Source organism: Limanda limanda, chromosome 13 (assembly GCF_963576545.1).
Source record: "Limanda limanda chromosome 13, fLimLim1.1, whole genome shotgun sequence".
Taxonomy (NCBI): Eukaryota; Metazoa; Chordata; class Actinopteri; order Pleuronectiformes; family Pleuronectidae; genus Limanda; species Limanda limanda.
In genome coordinates, this window is record NC_083648.1 from 17,411,709 (window position 1) to 17,431,435 (window position 19,727).

Consider the following 19,727-nt stretch of genomic DNA (forward strand, 5'->3'; position numbering starts at 1 on the left):
GCCAGCAGTGGTATGTGCAGAAGAACATCAGGTATCTACTCCAGCTCTTATCAGATCAGGCGATGGGGTCTCTTCTGATTCTCATGGCCCTGGCTGATTGTATAAGGAGCTAGAGAGGTGGAAATCAAGTAGAGGTGTTAAAGGTTCAGTGTGTAAGATTTAGGTGAAAGGGATCTATAATCAGAAATTGAATACAAACTAATCATTAAGATTAAGATACATTTTATTATCCCACACACATGTACAGACATGCACAGGCACACTCATGCAAGGAGAAATTTAACCTCTGCTTTTAACCCATCTGGTGCAGGACACACAGAGCAGTGAGCAGCCATGTACGGCGCCCGGGGAGCAGATGTTGGGGGAGTAAGGTGCCTTGCTCAGGGGCACGAGACAGGGTAGGTAGAATCCTCTTGGATTTTTGGACAGATCAATCCAGGTTCGTCTTTGTGTTGTTTCTCCGTGGAGTCGAACCAGAGACGAACCAGAGTCCTTTTCTGCCCATTGTCCATGGTGATGTTTTCACAAGTCTGTTTCATCCAAATTGTAAGAATTGTTTTCTTTACCCTAGAATGGGACCTTTTATATTTGAATACTTTATATTCACATCAGGAGAGGGTCATCTCTACGGAAGCTACCATGTTTTTACAGGAGCCCAGACTGGACAAAGTGAAACACCTTTTGAGTTTTTATGACAACTCAAGGATGTTCTCTCATGTTTTTGGGGGGGTTGAGGGGTATTCGGCTGCAACATGAGACCTCACCTCTTTATGTCACTACATTCTACACACGGAACCTTTAAATGCAGCAACATACTGTCATCACAAGATGGCTGGAAGGTAAGTCTGTAGGATAAATGGTATTTATGCTCTTAAGACTGTGTACGCTACATGCAGTTGACTTACCTCTCACACTTTAGTCCAAGTAGATTCCTCGGACTGAAGACATCTTGGCTCCTGAACGTTGAACTACTGCTGGGTGCATGATGTCGCCCTCCAGCTAACCAACAACTCGTCCCCCATGCCGAGGTTAGCTTTCAGATGCTCGAGCAGCATTTGACAACATGTGTGACTCGCTGGAAAGTCAACAACAAGGACAACTAACTAATGAATGAACCGCTACGTCCAACACATCAGTGACCACAGCGGAGAGCAGCAGAGTTAGCTAGCATTGCGAGGCTAGCTGGATGTAAACAAAGATGCTCGCTGCATCAACAGGTGGTCAGATACTTAACTTCATTTGGTTTGAGAGAAAATGCCGCCAACGAAACGACAAACGACGCGTACGTTTTGAAACAAATATTAGTTCCGTCGTCGCACAGCTATTAAAGTTTATTTCCGTTGTCGTTAAACTAAACTGTTCGTAACTTCTAGCGATACAAATCTTTCCAAGTTACCGACAGAACGAGCCACAGCCATTTGTATTTAGTCTCCGCCCACATCCCAACAACACGCTTCCTGATTGGATAAGACGATTAATGCCGTGGCGTGATTGGTGGAGCGGGGGTTGTCATTGACAGCGACCGCGAAGAAAGGCGCGTGCCCCTCTGCTGTCATACGAGCAGTTTAATGTGAAAGAAGCTGTGATGATGAAATATTAGCAACGAACAGCAAATTAAACACGACAGAAATAAAAATATCTGTTTTTATTTTTATTTAACAAAACAGGTTGGGAAATAACATGTCAACCTATATGATGGTGTGTAAAAAAATGTAACAAGAAGAATCTCAAGAGACACAGAAGATTCTTTGGCTGCAGAGGCCTGCAGAGTCAGCCGAGATACGGACTCCACACAGGAGAAGAGCTTAAAGAGGCGTCAACATCAAACAGCTGTCCATTTCAGACAGAAAAGAATCATACTAACTGAATATTAACCTCTTGCAGTGACATACAGCATATTAGTTATCCAGTGATACATTTTCTTACAAGTGTAGCAGAGAAAATGAACTACAACTTATTTATACATGACAGTCCAGACAAACTGATGAACCAAATGTTAAAATACTGACCTAAAACAGAGTAAACAACGCATCAAAACTTCCCGTCACGCTGCAAATGCTGCTCGAAACGCGTTTCTATGGGCATATCCTGAGTGTGTGTAGACTACATGGTGAACAGTTTCTGTTGCACTCATCACATGACCAAATCCAAAACGCCAGAGTCTAATGCTCAAAATACTAAAATGAGTTTGAAGTTCTCGTCAAAGTATGAAACTAAACATTTCTCCAGAGCTAACTTGCATAGGCAGCACAAAGAAAACACAAAACGATTTTGATCTGGGAACTGGGTAAATAATAATCATCTTATGCAGCACTTTATATTTGATTAACTATCAGACAAAGAAAAAAGCTAAATAGGTCCTTGAGAATTTCCACATTAAAGCATATTATTAATTTTAAAAATGAGAATTTTTTTAAAGTATATTTATTTAGACAATTAGATTGAAGTTTCTAAACAAAAGGTTTACCTTGAAAACAAAGTGTTGTCCGACCGCACACAGATTAACAGGTATCTTCTTAGATATCGGATTCTGAACAATTGTTAACTGAAATGATCATGTTATTTTCAAAATTTGCACGCTAAATGCTGCCTTGAAGGGGCTGGACAAAGCTCAACTGTTCAAAATGAAATGATGTCCTAACAGATATATTTTGATATGTGCAATCTATTAATACAAAAGAAGAAAATTAGAGAACTGTGGCCCCCTGAAAAGGAAAAAAGAGAACATAAAAGTAGAAAATGTAATAATAAATGTTGTATAATTCACATAATAAAACATTTGCAGCAGCACACCTCTTTAGTTTTACCTCTTGCTCTACTCACAATTGAGCACTCCTTCCATCCTGATTTAGGCCCATGGCAACAAGAGGTACCTGCGGCTGAGACTAGAGAAGGAGGGGACACTGATGACTGTACTGATGTAAAAAATTTACTCAAATTAGTTAAGAAAATAAATTTTAACAAAACAAGTTTAATTCCTCATTGCGTGTTAGTCAAAAAATAATAACTTCCCCTCTCTCTCTTCTCACCCAGGATTGACCATTTAAATGCCTGGCCAACATTTCAGTTTGTTCATTTTGTACATTTCTATACTTAATAGGTCTGGAAATAATAAGCATATCACTGGATGAAAATTCAAGCCCCATAACGATTCACTGAAAGCCTACAGGTGCAGTGCACTGATCAGTTACTAGCCCCTGAAGAAATGGGGGGGTCACTGTTAACATTCAAAGCAGTTGAGAATTAATAGCAGAATAACACAAATATGGTGCAGTATGAGGACAATGCCTCATCGTTAATCTGTAATCAAAATACATATGTGTAAATGTGCTATAATCACAATGCACTGCACAGAACCAGTAGGCTTTACAGTGAGTTTAACAGGCAAAACTTGCTCCTGTCTAAACTAAACAAAGGCTAATGCTCCAAATACAGGCTGTGGAGCTGTCCTCACCACAGCTCTTATAGGGGCTGGGTAAAAGTTACTATGATGATGTTGAGAAGCCTATGAGGCGGTGACTCCTTCCCACTCGACCAGGTACTGCACCTTGCCATCAAGGGTGACCCGTCGGGCCATGACTTTGTACTTTTCCCCGCAAGCCAGCCGCCCTGCCGCACCAAAATAGCTGCTGATGGAGCTCTTGAGGTGGGAGAGCTGGCTGCTGGGGTCCATTCCAAGAACTATGTCTGTTGAGTGAAGCCCTGGGAGGGAGTTCAGCCTCACTGTCGAGCAGGGGTCTGGGTCTGCATGGCTGGGTGGGGGGATTTCCGGGTAAGGGGGCTGCAAGGCCCGTCGAGGTCGCCCACGCTTCCTTTTTATGGGGGGAGGGGAAACAGGCATGATGCAGGCTGTCGTGCGCATCTTGCTGGAGCTGCAGAGGCTGGAGGGTGTTTGATGGGAAAGAGAGGAAGTTAAAAAAACGATTGTGAAAAAACAGAGTATATACAGCTCAGATCGGACAACGTTCCGGTCACGCCAGGCTACATTCGGAGGTGGTCTGGGCCACCTATTAAGGACTACTACTCAGCTGACGTCCTCTGAGCCGCTGCTGTTTCATTACGAATTAAATTCATCTTTTCTCTTCTCAGATTTGTTTGTAACCACGGCCACAATATCACCACATAATGATGGAAACGTTCGTTAAATTTGTCAAATCTTTCTTGTTGGAAGCACGACACCTCTTTCGCTTGTGCCAAAAACACAACTTACACAGAAACAATGTGAAACTGAACGATTTTTATTTTGGTTGCAGTTTGTCAAATGATAGTATAGGGAATGTAAAACTTAATCGGCTGTTTAATGGGGCCTTCTATCTATTCCACTTTTCCTATGGATAGCTAGTTAAAAGTTGAACTGACAATATGGTTAATGTTTTCAGTGTTTCGTATATAAATAAAGATAGATGTTTCTTTGTGAATTCAACGAGGGTTGATATGTTCTAAGTGCTTTAGTTTAGGCTATTGGGGTTAGTTGAAATGTAGTATTAATATAGGTTACATTAAAGCAATGCAAGAGATTCAAAGTGTCTAACCAGCTTGTTGTTGATTGTTAAGATGTCACTCTGGCAGGTGCTTGTACTAATTTGTTTGTGATAAATATCGGTTAACAACAGCAAACACAGAGTAAAGAGCTGAGAAAAGTTTGAATAAATATGAATCCAATCAGAGACGGAGAGCTCTGTTATCAGACATGGAATGACTCTACAATGTCTACAAATATTGCACAGCAGGCTTACCTGGACTGTCTTGAAATGCTAGTTGAGGTAGTTTCTGAGGTGCTCAGGGCCCCTATGGATTCCACGTCTGAAGTTCTTGAAGACAGCGCAGACCTTTCGCTCCTGGTGATTTGGGAAGGGGAAAATGAAAAAGGAGAAAGAGACAGTAGGATGAAAATGTTATAGACAGAATGGAAACTGCTGCTGAAGCCTACAGCCACGATACATAGTGGTGAAGGTATATTAAAAAAGCCTAAATGCCAGGTCAATGATTCAAGCTTTTCAAATGTCAGGACTTCATGAAAGAATATTTTCAGATTTTGACTAAAACAATTTGTAGATGTCAAGGCGACTGTTAACAGGAATAATTAAAACTTGTCGTTTGAGACTAAATAAAAATTATGAAACCATTAAGAAACAGTTGATCTGTAGCTTCAACGCTACACAGTGCACCAGTCACACATTTTGCAACACATTAGCTTACTTACTTGATAGAAGTGAAGTGATCCAATGCATGAGGCTCGAGTGGGAGAGGCCTTCTCAATTGCTGTCGAAGAAAAGGGAAAACTGTTAGCATTTCTCAGTGGGTTTCCTCCTAGCAGGCTACTTTCTGAACATGTCCATAAGAGGTGACCGTTTCTCACAAGACTGAGCCATGATGTTTACAGAATAATGCAAAAACACCCACTCCTATTAACAACTATGTACACACCCAGCTCACACCCATTAAAACATACACACAAATGCACACACTTACACACATACGAAAAAACACACACCTGGGGCAAGAGTTCACCGGAGTGTTGTGGTTTAGCTAGTCTCTCCAGAGAACGTGCTCCATGCTTCCTCTTTTTCTTCTTCTTCTTCTTCTGGTCTCTGCCATTGGTTAAAGTACTGCTAGATCTACAACAACAAAAACAACATTTCTCAACAATTTATAAGTCATGAGAGCTGTGCATTAAAAACACACATTGTACAATTGCTTGTTGCTGTTTGTATCACTTTTATTAGGAACATTAACAATAAGTTCCTCATCTTACCTCATGGCAGACAGGATTTTGTTGGACTTGCAGCCTTTAATGGTGATTTCGTGTGAGGCCCTCTCCATCACTCGGCTGGTTGACTCATCAGAGTTGGGGGGAGCGGGAGGGAGGCGGATCCTCAGACCAAACAAATGCTTCTTCTTCTTTACCTCCTTCCCAGACATAAACCTGGCAGAGACAGAAAAAAAGGATAAGTGGTAGGAACCCAGAGGAAAGAGTCTGTCTAACACTTTCACACTCAAATAATAATTAAAAGGTAAAAGGAATAACTCACAAGCTGCTGTTGTTGTTTAATGCCTCCAGAACACTTTCATATCGCTCTGATTTTGGTGTGTGGGCGAGCTGCAAATAAGGGGAAGGGGGGGTTATCAAATTAGAAAGTCACGGTGCACGGACAAAAACAAATAGACAGCATATGGTTTCAAAAGCCCAAATGGGCAGCCAGGGAATTATAATTAAGAATTTCATTTACCCTCTAGCACAGATAAACTACGTTGTTTTCTGGCCTCAAATAACTTTAAGATGTATTAAGCTGCTACAAAAAAAGCATTTGTTCTGGTTTACGTCCTGACATTGTGAGCCAAATCCAAAACTAAAGATGTTGTGATACAGACAGCAGCATCAGTAATGCCTGCTGAAAATGCCAGGTCGGAAAAGTACACAAATCTATTTATCAATTTGTAACCATGTCTTTAAACCTTATTAGTTTCCCCTGAGTTTTAGTTGATCCTTTCCCTGAAAACCCCTCTTATTTGCCCCCCCAAAAAGAGAAGTTGTGCTGTACTTCCACTGAAGAAAACTTTTTTTAGAGCCGCGAAGAAGTGACTTGCAGGAGAGTAATGTTAGCCAGAACTTGGTCATATTTCAGGCTGGAAAGTACCAAGAGTAAAACATAAATGTGTAAACATGACTTCAGTTTAGAGAGGGGTGGCCCTAGTGTTGCAAAAGACAACACAACACTAACTCTTATAAAGCATACATTTAAAGAAATTAATTGTTATGTATTCCTAGATAAAAAAAATTAATATGAAATCAAATATAAGGAGTACTTTATTAGTTCCGCAATAGTAAAATTAGCAAATATAAAAGATAAACATAAATTAATGGGTGACTTGATGCTTTTTTGTTTGAAAACAAAAATAATCGGTGACCTATCTCCTTACCTCCCCAAGCTGCAGCAGCTCCCAGTTACCATTGATGTAAGCCATGAGCTCCATCTCAGAGTCAAAGTACTTCTTCTTGTGGATCACACTCAAGTTGTACAGACTCAAGTGTGTGACGTCCTCCCTGAAATGTTTTAGAAAAAGCTGAGTTTTCGTGACCTTGTGCAAACAGAACATCATGAACAGTAGACCAAATATAGCCCAGTGAAAGGGTGGGAGTCTTTAGGCACCTCACAATTCTATTACGATTCAGAGGACTAAGATTCTATAATAAAAAAGATAATCGATATCTCGAAGAATTTTATTTCTACACGGGATTCATTTTTTCTGGCACTGCATCATGATATTTGCTATAAAAATTATTTAAGACTGTTACCGTTATTACAAGTGTACTGTACTTTAAAAAATATTTTCAATTAAAAAAAAATCAGACTAAACAGTAAGTTTATAACCGTGGTCAGTGCTCTCCATGATTTACTTGACATCCATACTATATAAGTACTTATAAGATACTTGTAAGACTGGAGCTCCATTGTAGGTCTTGACCATTTGGTTTAAGACGGGGAACTGCATCTTCACACCGACTACTTTGGAAAGGAGGGTAGCCACGTGCTTGTGACTTATATTATCCTTTAGAAGATGGACTCTACCTTTACCAGGGTTTTTGAGATTCACTTACCATCTGAGAGACAGTCGGCTGAGGTACTCTGGTCCGCCATTGCAGACCGAACAAATAAAGCGATAAAACCTGAGGGCGAAAAACAAAGTACCCCATAAGCTGACTTTTCTTCCTGCTTATGTTTAGGTTTTCCGTGAATTATTGTAATAACGCTAGTGCAAAATATTGCGAAAATGCAGATTTTTCTCTTTACACCCTCACAAAACTTTAAGAAAACCCAGATGTAATTTAGAACAGTTTGCACCTGTCTCCGTAGAGCATGGGCATCTCAAAGCAATGGAGACATGCGTCGTGGAACCACTGCTGACACCTGTTACACTGCAACATCTTCAGGTACCAGCTAGAAGCAAAGACACAGAGAGGTTAGTAACTGTACTCATGTATACATGAGAAGACTCTGAAAAACGTGCACATGTGGGACATTCTATAATCAACTTCTTGTATCTAACATGTGTTACTCACTCTCCCGTGCCTCCACAGTAGCAGTAACACTGTTGGATGTTAGTCTTGTGGCCTTGGTCCCACACCAGTTCTTCCAGGGCATAGGGGAAGGAGAGGTGCAGCTCCATGTGCTGCTGCTGCTCTGGCTGCAGGAAGCTTTGAGCAGATGCCCCCCTCTTGTGTCCACCCCCTCTCTGTACACCACACAGACGAAAAAGCATGTTTACCCGAAAATAAAACCATGCACACACATACATCATTCGCCGACAGGTTATCCCTGTTTTGCTTTACATTTAAGGATGAGCAAGTAATGACTCTCACAAAACAGCTATTTGTCAGGTAAATAAACACTTTCAAAAAAGCTGTACCTTAGGCATAGAAGTCAGCTCACACTCTGAGCACAGCCACTTGTCATCTGAGTCAATGACAGAGGCATCAATGATGGGGGAGTGGCACAACTGGTGATAACCTTTAAAGAGGACAAACAATTAAATGTAACTGCCATCTATAACATAATTCTTAAATCATTCGAGAACTACAAAAACCCTCATGGCCAGAGACTGGAGATCGAAACCTGAGATGTTGAATGTAAGGTAGAGGAGCATCGGGGATTATGAATGGTACCTTGTCCACAATTATCACAAATGACAATCTCATTGGGTTCCTCTGAAGTCTCATGCTGGCATATGGAGCACACAATGTCATCGTCTTCATCGTCATCATCATCTTCATCCCCTGAGGAAGACAGAAGACGTCAGGACAAAGCACCACTGCTAGCTGCTGTAAAAGCTTGTGAGCATATTAACTTCTGTATTAACAAGAAAGTGTTGTCTATGGTGACTGTTCCTCTGACTGGCAAAAAATATTCACACAGAGTTGTGTGAATTATCCAGCGGAGTCAAGAGAACAAAGAGAAACATTTATCTCCAAAACTCAGTGAATAAAACAAACTGTGGAAAATTCTGCTTCTGTACTGATGCCAGACACTGGTCAGTTAACTGTCAGCAGCAAGGGTAGGGAGATAAGCAAGGCTGAAGAATGCAAAGAGGGAGAGAACAGCAACACTTTAACTCCAGGAATTCATCCAAAGTTAAACACTTGTGCTAAAATGTATAGCCGGGCGATAATATTGCATAATTATCTCCAGAGCAGATGGTCACTCCCAGTAAGTTATCAAGATCCACATTACACGAATGAGTGAACTTACCAGTCTGAATATCCTTCCAAAGGACCCATGACTTAGAGCGATCCTCAAAGACAACAAAGCATCTCTGCTTCTCCGGATCGATCTGAAAAGGACAAAGAACAGATGTGTTCCTGAATGCCTCACTGTTCTTAAACACACCACCCAGGAATCAGACATCGACAGGAACAAGCAGAACATCAGAAGTCCTGCCATGGGAACCAAGTCTTTCACACAGAGGGATGTCATCCTCTACCCTCAATTCACTGTTGTTTTGAATCATCTGGTATTCAGTTTAGGTTTTTTGTGTGTGCAAGACCTGATTGAAGATAATAAGATTTTATAGAATTTGGAGTTGAAATTTGTCTCTGTCCTGTTCTGCAGTGCGCTATAAATTAAGTTTAAAACTTTGTGGACTGAAGGATTGTCCCTACAGATTTCATTGTTTTTTATTGCAAACTCCTCTGATGATATTGTATGGTTGATAGTTCGATGAGTCCATTACACAAATTTAAAAAGTTATGCATTGGCACCATAAAAGACAGCAATATTTTATTGTGACAACCGATCAGTATTTCAATCTTGATGCTGATAACCCGTTTGTTTGCAGCTCCAACAAAATGAAGACTTGGTCCCAGCTCTCATATGTCCGGATGTCTGTGCAGGAATGCGTCCCTCACTCTTACCTTTGTGATTGTCCCCAAGTAGAACAATCCGTCTGACCACCTGGCCAGGACGTCCTGTCCCTCTGTGAACCTGCCTGACATGTCGTCATCTCCATACTCTCCCCGAGCAGAGAGGCTTGTGGGGGACAAGGACACAGCCTCCTCCTGCTGCTGCTGGGGGTGAGCTCTGTGATGGACAGACAGGTGGTCCACAACCCCTGAGTCTCTGAGAAAAAACAGTGGATATGCGGGACAATGAAATAGGGAGACAGATTTTCATTTTTACTGTATTTTCAGATGACGTTTGAAAATCAACAGTCTGTGTTGCTTGGGGTGTGTTTGATGTTTCTAATGAATCCTCACGCTTTTGAATTCAAAGTCAAGGTAACAATGAGAGTTGCATGCAGATATGTGGACTTTAGACACATACTGTCTTGTATGTGTACTGGCGATGGAAAACACAACGGGAGATTGTTAGGAGCTTCCAGAGCAGTGGCTCGAACACATGACCTTTCCCCGCAAGTGGACACAAACAACCGCTGATTATTCCTACAATTAGCACTAATTGCTCATTAAGCCCCAGCAGCGAGCACATGGCTGCAGAGCACTTCTGTGAGCCAGCTCAACTGATTGCTGTAATCTCTTTTCTACACACGAGCGTGTCAGTGACGACTTGCAATTGTACTTCTACAAATTTTACATTCATAATTTTTCAACCGTGGCTGTGGGGGATTCATCTTTGAGATGTTTAAGCGGTAGATTTAAATTGTTTTCCTGTTTCCACCCAGCCTCTGTCCGTCAGTGCCCCGCTCCCTTTGTTCGAGCACCGGGGGAACATGGTGATTCAAAAACCCAGCCAGTGAAGATGATAAAGAACCAGTTTGACGTCGTGAAACGTGTTGGAATCATGTTTTTAGCTGCTAGCCACCGGGCCTCGTTGTTAGCATGACCGCCCCACACGCGGAGCCGCCGTGGCCCCCGGGCCGGGTCGCTGACCGCCGGACCCCCCCACACCCCCCGACGGGAGGAAAACATGACAACAATACCTCATTCGGTCGCCTCCGCTGATACCAGCGACCCGAGCCACGGAAACAAATGAGCCCGAAGCAGAAGCCACCGTCGTCCCGCTGCTTCCTGCGGTGCAGCCTATGTAGAGAGCGCGTCGCGGAAACTTGCGGGGCTCGCGTCCTGCTCAGAAAATAACAAACGGGTCGCTCTCCCCCAGCAGGTTCGCCATTTTGGTTTCCCGCTGGTGCCCGGGGAGTGCATGATGGGAAGAGCCGCCGCGGCGGTCACCTTTTTTTTTCAAACATTTGAAAATGTAGGCAGGACATTTAATCACTGAGCACAGCCACATCCGCCCATTCACACGCTAATGACACGAATCTGTGTGTGTTCTCACTCGTTCACTGTCTTGCGTGTCAGAACATACCAAGGTTTTCATGATTACAATTTAAGATCCAGTCAATTTCGCAGATTAAGCACATTTGTACTATCAAAGCTCAGGTGTCTTTACGAGTATATGGCCACTCACCGGTGCCACGACAGCATGCGCTATTAAGAGACTATTTTCATTTTGGATTAGTTGACCGGAAGTTGAGTTTTGGCGCTGAAATAACCGTTTAAGTAATGGTTTTATTGTGAAAGGCTTAACGGAAGTGTAGTGTGTGCTAGCTTGATCCAGGTCTGTTTTTTTAGATCGCGTCCACACAACATCGTGACTCAATGATAACAACGCGGCGGCGATCACTTTCTCTTTCACCCACACGTGTGGTTCCGACCATTGGACTGAACCCGGTGTCATGCTTCTCTCCGGGTATCAACACGTTGCGCCTGCGCCCTGAACCGACGTGTCTTTTCCCCTCCTCAGTGTGAGGTATGTTGATTTGCTTTAGAACCCGCAGCTGCTGCACAGAGCAGATCCGGAGAAGGACATCAGACCCACGGACAACCCACAGCGACACACCCGCCTCCCGGATCATCCCTCTGGGGCTGAGACCGAGCAATATGCCGTCGAGAGCCGGATGAGCCGTCTCGGTTTGGTTCTCTTTAATGTGGAAGAGGCTCTCTCTCTCTCTCTCTCGCTCTCTCTCTCTCATGCATTCTGAATGATCCTCCGCAGCCAGCTCCACGTATTGAGATGATCTATTTCTGTGATGGCGAAGGGTCTGTTTCCACGGGCCTGGGTGAAAAAGTCTTTCTATTTCCAGGTAATATCTCTTTTCTGCAAAGCGGATTACAGATGTATACGTGTGTGTAGATGTATTGAGCAGTGTGTCGTGATGTCGTCGTGCGGTCCTGTCAGGCTGACAGCTGGCGGTGAACATCCAGCTCCTCGGGCTGCCCAGATGGGGATTGTGGGTTTGTTTCAGAAATACCTGAGGAATGCAGCTGCTGATTAAAGATTAGCCCCAGTGCGGATCCAGAATGATTAGTGCAGACCTAATACCACTGACACTGTGATAATACATAAATACCAGGATTTACAACCCAGGTCAGGGGAGGAACGTGATTATTTTTTTAGTTTTTCATCTCACTCCATTTCACCTTGTCTCCTCCTCACACGTCTGACTTTGGCTCACAGTTTCAGTGTCAGTAATCCTCTGGGGTGGGATGATGGGGGCTGAACCCTCTGGTTTGGGTACCAGTGGCTGGCTGCCAGCAAGTACAGTACAGTGAGGAGCTTATGCAAGAGGAGCAGAATACTGGGTTGCTCTAAGGGGAAGTGTCAACATGTTGGTGCATTACAACATAAACACAGACAGCTTATTACCAACTGGCTCAATGAGATCGGCCATAAGTCGGGTGTTAGGCATCTCATCTTGTGCTTGTTGACATATTTCTAATTAGGACAGAGGTAGATATATATGTGTTCTACATCCTCACTGTGCACACGCAACACATAAACCATACGTTATACTTTTGTGATATCGCTACTGGTGAAAGTTAATTCCTTTTATGGTATTTCATTGCCCAGCCCTACGTCCTATCTCTCACTCAACACACACCCATTCATACTCAGACATGTGCAGAGGTGGTTCTCTACATAGAAAAACCAAAACCCACATGGATACGTTTTTGGCCATGCTTGTCTGTAGTTTTTAAATAGTGTTCTGTCAGTTGACATGGTTGCTGTTTAAGTTGAAAGGTCACCCTCTAACCAGTCAGTATCCCTTTTTGCATTCAGTTGAAAGGTCAATCCATCCATATGATGCAATGTCTGGCTTGTACCAAATCTAAAGAGGGGTTTTGTGAAGGGGTCTGCTGGTTTAGGGCAGTGGTGGGGGTATCCAGATCTGTCGCAGGACACGGGGTCTGCTTTGTGCTAAGGTCCACAGGCCGGTTCCTTGTGGCAACATGACTTTTAATGGATAACTTTGCAGAGAAATACCAGAGGCTTATTTTTGAGGTTTTAGTTTTACCAAAGATATCGGGTTAACTTATTTTGGCCCAAACCTGTCATCCACAAATGTATGAAACAGCTATTGTACTGGACTGAACCTGAATATCCTCCTGACTCAAGTAGCACAAACCGCTTTTGAATTTCAAAGCATTTTTTGTGTGTGGAAGAAGCAGAGTTTCAAAAGCCACATGAAAGACACAAACTGCAACGGACAGTCAGCTCTGTCCCGAGGAGCTCTGTGGAGGAGGTGGATGAGAACAAACTACTGACACCCTCCAATTCCTACTTGAAACTCTGAGGGCAGCTCATTCAGCCGCAGGCTCTTCCGCACGCCGCGTGTGTGAAGATGTGATACTGCCGGTCCTTTGTGTGCGCTGCAGTGACTGGTCCTCAGGACAGTCGATATGCCGGTTGATGCAGGGGAACTGAATCTAACTGTTGACAGCTGGTAACACAACATGCATGATGGGTCTTGGACTATGTGACTTTGCATATTTTATTCAAATATGCTCATCGCTGCTCATCACCACCTCTTGTTATTCTCAGTAACGTTCTCTCTTTGCCACATCAGCTGTGGACAGTCGTCAGTAAGTGCCTTCAATTTAAATTTAGGTGCAGTATTTTTCCATTTGACTCTTTTTTTGGTGCATATTAACCTCCGTTTATATGATAGTATTCAACTATTTTGGGATCAATAAAGAGGATCTCATGTGATCTTACCTAGGACCATCACTACGTAATAGATTCCAGGAAAGAGAGAACGCTGTAAAGGATCACAGGGAGTAGCTTCTTTGCTCCCCGTTTCTTTTTTTTTCAACTTCTAATCTCGGTCATGTGTTTGCAGAGAGGCACCATCAAAGAGGCACACATGACTCAATGTCACTTCCCCGTTACGTCTCATGTCTTACCATGTTGACTGTGTGTCTAATGCACGTGCAGCTTCTGCACACATTCATGCATCCCAGAGGATCTGATAGTAGCCTGTAGTTGCTCTGCACTCCCCCGATGGCGCCTGTTCCCTCCCCGGAGGCCCCACTATCTTTTGTTCATCTCCTCAGGACACGGAGCGTTTGAAAACAAGGCGGCTCTGCAGAGGAGACCCCTCTCAAGTTCTAACCTGAAGCCACTGTCCAAACACTAACAGAAATGTACCAGAGGGAATGGGAGGCAGTAAAGTCTGTTTTTCCTCTATGTTCTGTTTGTTTTTTTGTCGTTCGCAGTGGGAATATTTTTACATCTTTTATGTGAACAAACTCAATGAAGAGGCCCTGGACCTCATCAGAGGTATTCATCCTTTTCAGAGGCCAACATACAAATCAAAACAATTGAGCCAAAAATTATTAAAGACTCTGAAATATTGATTGTAGATCAACCATCTGTGGGTGTCCTACTGTAACTGGCATGGAACTAAAACAGAAAAATCTCCAGTCCTGTCTGCGAAGATCACAGAGCATCAAACATAGAAAAGCTTTTTAACGTGATGCCGTCCTCATTGGGTTCAATATGTTTTTGGGATTTGGAAATCTGAATGGAGAAACGCAGCGATCTGACGTAACACACACAGCATCGAATATATCTGCCATGTGAGAGTGATGTGCCGTTACAGTCCCCTGAGAAAAAGTTTTGTTTTGGTTAAAGTCCCAGACTGTGGCTGAAACAACAACGTTGACCTAAATTATTTTTCACCGCTCCACTACACCTTCCAGATGTCACATAATGAATATACTGCTGAAATGCCCATTTTAATAGCTAATTGTTAACTGCCAGAATATCAGCCCCAATGAAAATAGACACACTTTTTTTACTTTTTAACTTAAATGGAGAAATTAAACACACACACAAAATTCTGCACAGATGTTCACGATCCCCTGAAGATGAATCCTAAAGACGTTAGTTGCTATTGACTCTTTAACTTCACTTAACTGCAGCCACGCAGCCAGCATGGTTACTGGCATTTGATCTATTCAAGGACCGTCTGTACTGCTGAAATTAAATTGGACTAATTTTTAAGTTCAAATTGATTCCAGTCGTAATAACAGTAAACATTTGCTCTCTGCAGTGCTCGCTTTATGTGTCATGTCACAAATGGCTATGAAGTGTCTGCTGTTGTTTAGGAGCAATTTTATGTAAAGGCTGTGGTGACATTTAAATTGGGTTTATTTCTTGGCACTGTAGAGTAAACATGTAAATAAAAGCTCATTAAAAACTCTAGTAAACAGTCAGAGGTAAATCATTACCTTTCAGTTCTACGTGTTATGTATCTTGTTCTGTTCTTTTCAACAGTGTTTTCTTGTCCTTGGATTGTGTCCTTTTTTACGAGTTCGCATTTTCTGTGAATCTTAGGATTTGTAATGTGACCTTGAGGAAGGTGTTTCTTCTGAACGAGTGAATGTTTCTGTATTTTATTATCACATTTCTATGTTGTGTCCATGTGAAGAGTAGGTACATATAATTCCATTATCTTGCATAACGTCACAGAAACAACAGGACTTCTTCTTGTGTCATGTGATGTGTGCATCCCATGACACAAGAAGTCATTCTTTTTTTTTTTGCTTCAGCCTTAACAGGAAAGGCATGACATGTCAGAACTGCCGGATCTGCACCTCTAAGACTGTTTTCCAGCTTAATGGGGGATTGTTGCACATGGCAACTAATCATCCAGCCAGTACCTTGTTATGGGACACCTTGTTACATAATAGGTTACCATGGCAACCCATTATGTGATCAGGGTTAGTTAGGGATTTCCAACATCAGCACCTCTCTGTATACCCGGATACTCCAGTGACGTTAGTGTTACCGGGATGACACAGTAGCAGGGCGAGCACACTTCCCTTTTGGATCCATCTTTGTGTTTTTGCTCATCATTCACAGGCTCGAATCTCCTTTGTTCGAGTGAAGTACCTTTTCCTGACATGGCTGACCGTGCTGGTGGGGAGCTGGGTCCTGTACGTGCAATACTCGGCCTACACAGAGGTGTGCAGAGGACACGAGTGCAAGAACGCCATTGTGAGTATTGCCTTTATTCAATCATCTCATTTATCTGTTTCAGTCATGGTTAATGCAAATATGCAAAAATCATTCAAATGAGGACTACGTGGACAAAAGACTGTTACTGTATTGGATCAATTTAACTTTAGAACTGTTTGTGGTTTGAGTTCTTTGTGGCAACTACAATGTGATGTGTTCTCTTTTATGGGACCTGGAAATGTAATATTCCTGCTTTATTCTAAATGTTAAACACTGCATGTTCTCTCTCTCCAAGTGTGATCAATACAGGAAGGGGATCATCGATGGCTCTGCCTGCAGCAGCCTGTGTGACAAAGAAACCCTCTATTTGAGCAGGTGTCAGTCAACACTGCCAAACAACCAGGTAACTTCTTTGATTTGTTACACGTATAACAATGACCCGTACCACTGATTAAAGCGTGGCTGAGTGGTTCTGACGTATTCTATCTCCTCAGGTATACACAGGTAGCTGGGGGGACCATGACGGAATCATCCGCTGTAAGCTGGGGGAGCTTTTGCACTACGAGCTGGGCGAGGAGCCGGAGCCTCGGAGGGAGTCACCCGTGTTCGACAAGCCCACCAAAGGCACATCAGTGGAGAAGTTCAAAGAAATGGTCTTCAATCACCTCAAGGTAAACGTTAGAAAGGTTTAGATAGAAGCAGGTCTGTGTCGCGACAGACTAAAGCCTGACACAACAAATCTCTGTCTCGTCCTTCTCGTCCATCTCTCAGTCTAAGCTTGGAGAGCAGGCCAACCTCGCCAGCCTCGTCAGCCAGATCCTGTCTGTCGCCGATGGCAACAGAGACGGACGGGTGTCCCTGCCAGAGGCTCGCTCCACGTGGGCCCTCCTGCAGATGGACGAGGTATAAAAATACATGTGAAGTCATTGTGGAAACACACTTAAACATGACGGAAAGATTCATTTGATTTCTTGCTTTGTTCCTTGAGGTGCTGTTGGGCCTGCTGCTCCAGGACCGGGGACACACTCCTCGCCTGATGGGCTACTGCGGGGACCTGTACATGACAGAGCGGGTCCCCTACGGGCCGCTGTACGGTTTGTCTCTCCCATGGCCGCTGGTGTCCTGGGTGCCGAGCAGTTTGCAGCGCACCATAGACCAGTGGTTCACGCCTTCTTGGCCTCGCAAAGCCAAGATATCCATGGGTCTGCTGGAGCTGGTAGAGGACATCTTCCACGGCACATACGGCAGCTTCCTGATCTGCGACCTCGCCGCCGCACACTTCGGTTACACCGACCGCCACGAGATCCGTCTCACCAACACCGGAGCCGTGGTTTCCGAGGACGAGTTCAGACGCACCATGCGTGTGCTGAAGTGCGAGACGGATGCTGACTGCGTGTACGGGGTGGACTGCCGGACATCGTGCAACGTGTCGGAGAAGCGGTGCAGGGAGGAGCCCATCCAGCCGAACTTGGCGAAAGCATGCGGTGCACTTAAGGACTACATCCTGCGTGGGGCGCCGTCAGCGATGAGGGAGGAACTGGAGAGGCAGTTGTACGCCTGTATGGCTCTGAAGGGGAACGCTGGACAGATGAACATGGAGCACTCGCTAATCCTCAACAACCTGAAAGCTCTGCTGTGGAGACAGATCTCTCACACCAAGGACTCGTGACGAGGAGAAGAAATCCTTCTCGAATCAGTTCCTCACGTAGAGCTGAGTATTGAAGATGCTGTGATATAGAAGCTGCACATTTAAAAGAGTCATTTTTACCAACTCTTAACAACATAAACTGAGTGATGGAGACTCTACCTCCTCTGACCCAGTCACAGAAGTTCGGGGTCTGGATTTACGTTTGCTGAAATGAATTAAACTGAATGATAGCATGTTGCCATCACTCACACAGACACGTTATATTGTATCGTTCACAACTGTGGAATGTTTCCTGAGTTACTGCTGGACAAAGAGCTGAGAGACTCAATCGCTGTTTTTATCACAGATTTGTGGGTTAACTGAGAAGAGTTTATCATTTAGGAGTTTATTCTATTTGGGAAAACAAGGATTAAATCAGTGATTGTTGTGCAAAAGCTCCAATTTGAAGCTGATGAAATTACACTACATTTATTTACACCCCTTAATTATTTTCAACACAAGAGATTTTTATTTGGATCTGCACCAAATTGCACAGACTCATAAATAGCAGTCCCCTAAACATTCTTGATAAGAATCCATGAATTATTCTCTGAGAAGTCAACAAAAATGTTGAAAAACATTAACCTCGCAATGTTCAGGAATATAAAAAATCCATTACTGGATCCACTCTCTGATTCTGATCTGCACCAAAATTGAATGGGTTCTATTTTGGGTCGTGCTCAAGCAGCTCACAAAATTTTATGGAAATCGGTTTAGTCCTTTTTTGCTGCTGCGTAACAAACGCAATTAAGTCAAATTAAAAGCTTAAATAGATTTGTGAGGGAATTGAACAAATATGTTAATATATGGATCCAGTGACAAAGATAACTGAAGCTGTTCATGGTGGCTCTTCTGGTAGTTGTCACTCATCTGTATGATGAAGTGTTGGCAGCTGATTAGCTTCAATGTGATGGTATTCATGTGTCAGTACTGCAGAGAATTTATACTGTGCCTGAGTTAACTTCATCATACTTATACACAGGTTTTCCACCTGTAAGTGAATCATCAATGCTGCACCAACGACACAGAGAAAATATCTATGTATTTTATTTGGTCTGTGAATGTTATCTATGTGTACTTTTCACTGAAAACAGCATTTGTGGTAATTGTACTGTATCACCTTGTGTTTTGGGGATTTTATCTATCACAGTGCCAGAGGTCATGCTGAAGTCGTTCTCTGATGAATGTTTACCGCTGGTGACCGTGGAGAAGTTCACCCACACATTTCACATTTCAATGATACATTAAAAAATATATATATATTTTCCATGGTCCCCTCCAGACTTTGCAGATGTAAAGAGCAGTGACAATGTTGACAGCCTGACTTGTCATGCATTGTTACCAATGCACCTCAGAACCGATATGACCTGTAAAGCACGTCAAGCTTGTGGTCAGTGCTGCTGTTTGAGTTTGGAAAATGTAAAAAAAACACAAACATGTTTACTTATTGAAGAAACCAGCATGATTTTGCACAATTAAACTACATACCACTTCACTGTAATGTGTCCAGCCTGTCTCAGTCTATCACAATTTGCACTACACCTATTAAACTAATACTGGGTATCATAGGTTATCACTGAATATAAGTTAAGTTTCACCCATGACTATCACAAGCAAAAAACTAGATTGCCTCAGTAGAGGGCATATACCTCTATCAAGGCCCAATAGGCACCGAATGGATCCATATTTAAATTCACTGAATTTAGGTTTTTATTTGGATCTGTAACAATTTACATTCGATTCTCTTAATTTAGATCTTTGAAATATTCTGAGGAATTAAG

The 19,727-nt window shown here is 43.0% G+C and overlaps 2 protein-coding genes across 2 annotated transcripts; one reads left to right on the forward strand and one right to left on the reverse strand.

The window, feature by feature from the left end:
* Positions 1-1,630: 1,630 nt before the first annotated feature.
* mtf2 (metal response element binding transcription factor 2) lies at positions 1,631-11,132 on the reverse strand. Its single transcript, XM_061083907.1, has 15 exons — positions 10,936-11,132; positions 9,911-10,115; positions 9,249-9,330; positions 8,666-8,776; positions 8,410-8,510; positions 8,063-8,235; positions 7,845-7,940; positions 7,601-7,669; positions 6,922-7,045; positions 6,033-6,100; positions 5,756-5,926; positions 5,495-5,618; positions 5,204-5,262; positions 4,737-4,838; positions 1,631-3,881 (listed from the first exon to the last, which is right to left on the reverse strand). The coding sequence occupies exons 1-15, from the start codon at positions 10,938-10,940 to the stop codon at positions 3,506-3,508; spliced, it is 1,866 nt and encodes a 621-aa protein (XP_060939890.1). The 5' UTR covers positions 10,941-11,132; the 3' UTR covers positions 1,631-3,505.
* Positions 11,133-11,572: 440 nt separating this feature from the next.
* dipk1aa (divergent protein kinase domain 1Aa) lies at positions 11,573-19,428 on the forward strand. The gene is made up of 6 exons (XM_061084478.1): positions 11,573-12,099; positions 16,164-16,298; positions 16,555-16,662; positions 16,754-16,930; positions 17,031-17,162; positions 17,248-19,428. The coding sequence occupies exons 1-6, from the start codon at positions 12,046-12,048 to the stop codon at positions 17,926-17,928; spliced, it is 1,287 nt and encodes a 428-aa protein (XP_060940461.1). The 5' UTR covers positions 11,573-12,045; the 3' UTR covers positions 17,929-19,428.
* Positions 19,429-19,727: the final 299 nt, after the last annotated feature.

What these genes read in the sequence shown, in the direction of transcription:
- mtf2 (XM_061083907.1), bottom strand. An exon ending in TTGTGATAATTGTGGACAAG is followed by an intron (nt 8,511 to 8,665) that starts GTACCATTCATA and finishes TCCTCTTTAAAG; the next exon opens with GTTATCACCAGTTGTGCCAC. An exon ending in AAAATCCTGTCTGCCATGAG is followed by an intron (nt 5,619 to 5,755) that starts GTAAGATGAGGA and finishes TTGTTGTTGTAG; the next exon opens with ATCTAGCAGTACTTTAACCA.
- dipk1aa (XM_061084478.1), top strand. Translation starts at nt 12,046, where the DNA reads ATGGCGAAGGGTCTGTTTCCACGGGCCTGGGTGAAAAAGTCTTTCTAT. An exon ending in AAAAGTCTTTCTATTTCCAG is followed by an intron (nt 12,100 to 16,163) that starts GTAATATCTCTT and finishes CATCATTCACAG; the next exon opens with GCTCGAATCTCCTTTGTTCG. An exon ending in CAACACTGCCAAACAACCAG is followed by an intron (nt 16,663 to 16,753) that starts GTAACTTCTTTG and finishes CTATCTCCTCAG; the next exon opens with GTATACACAGGTAGCTGGGG.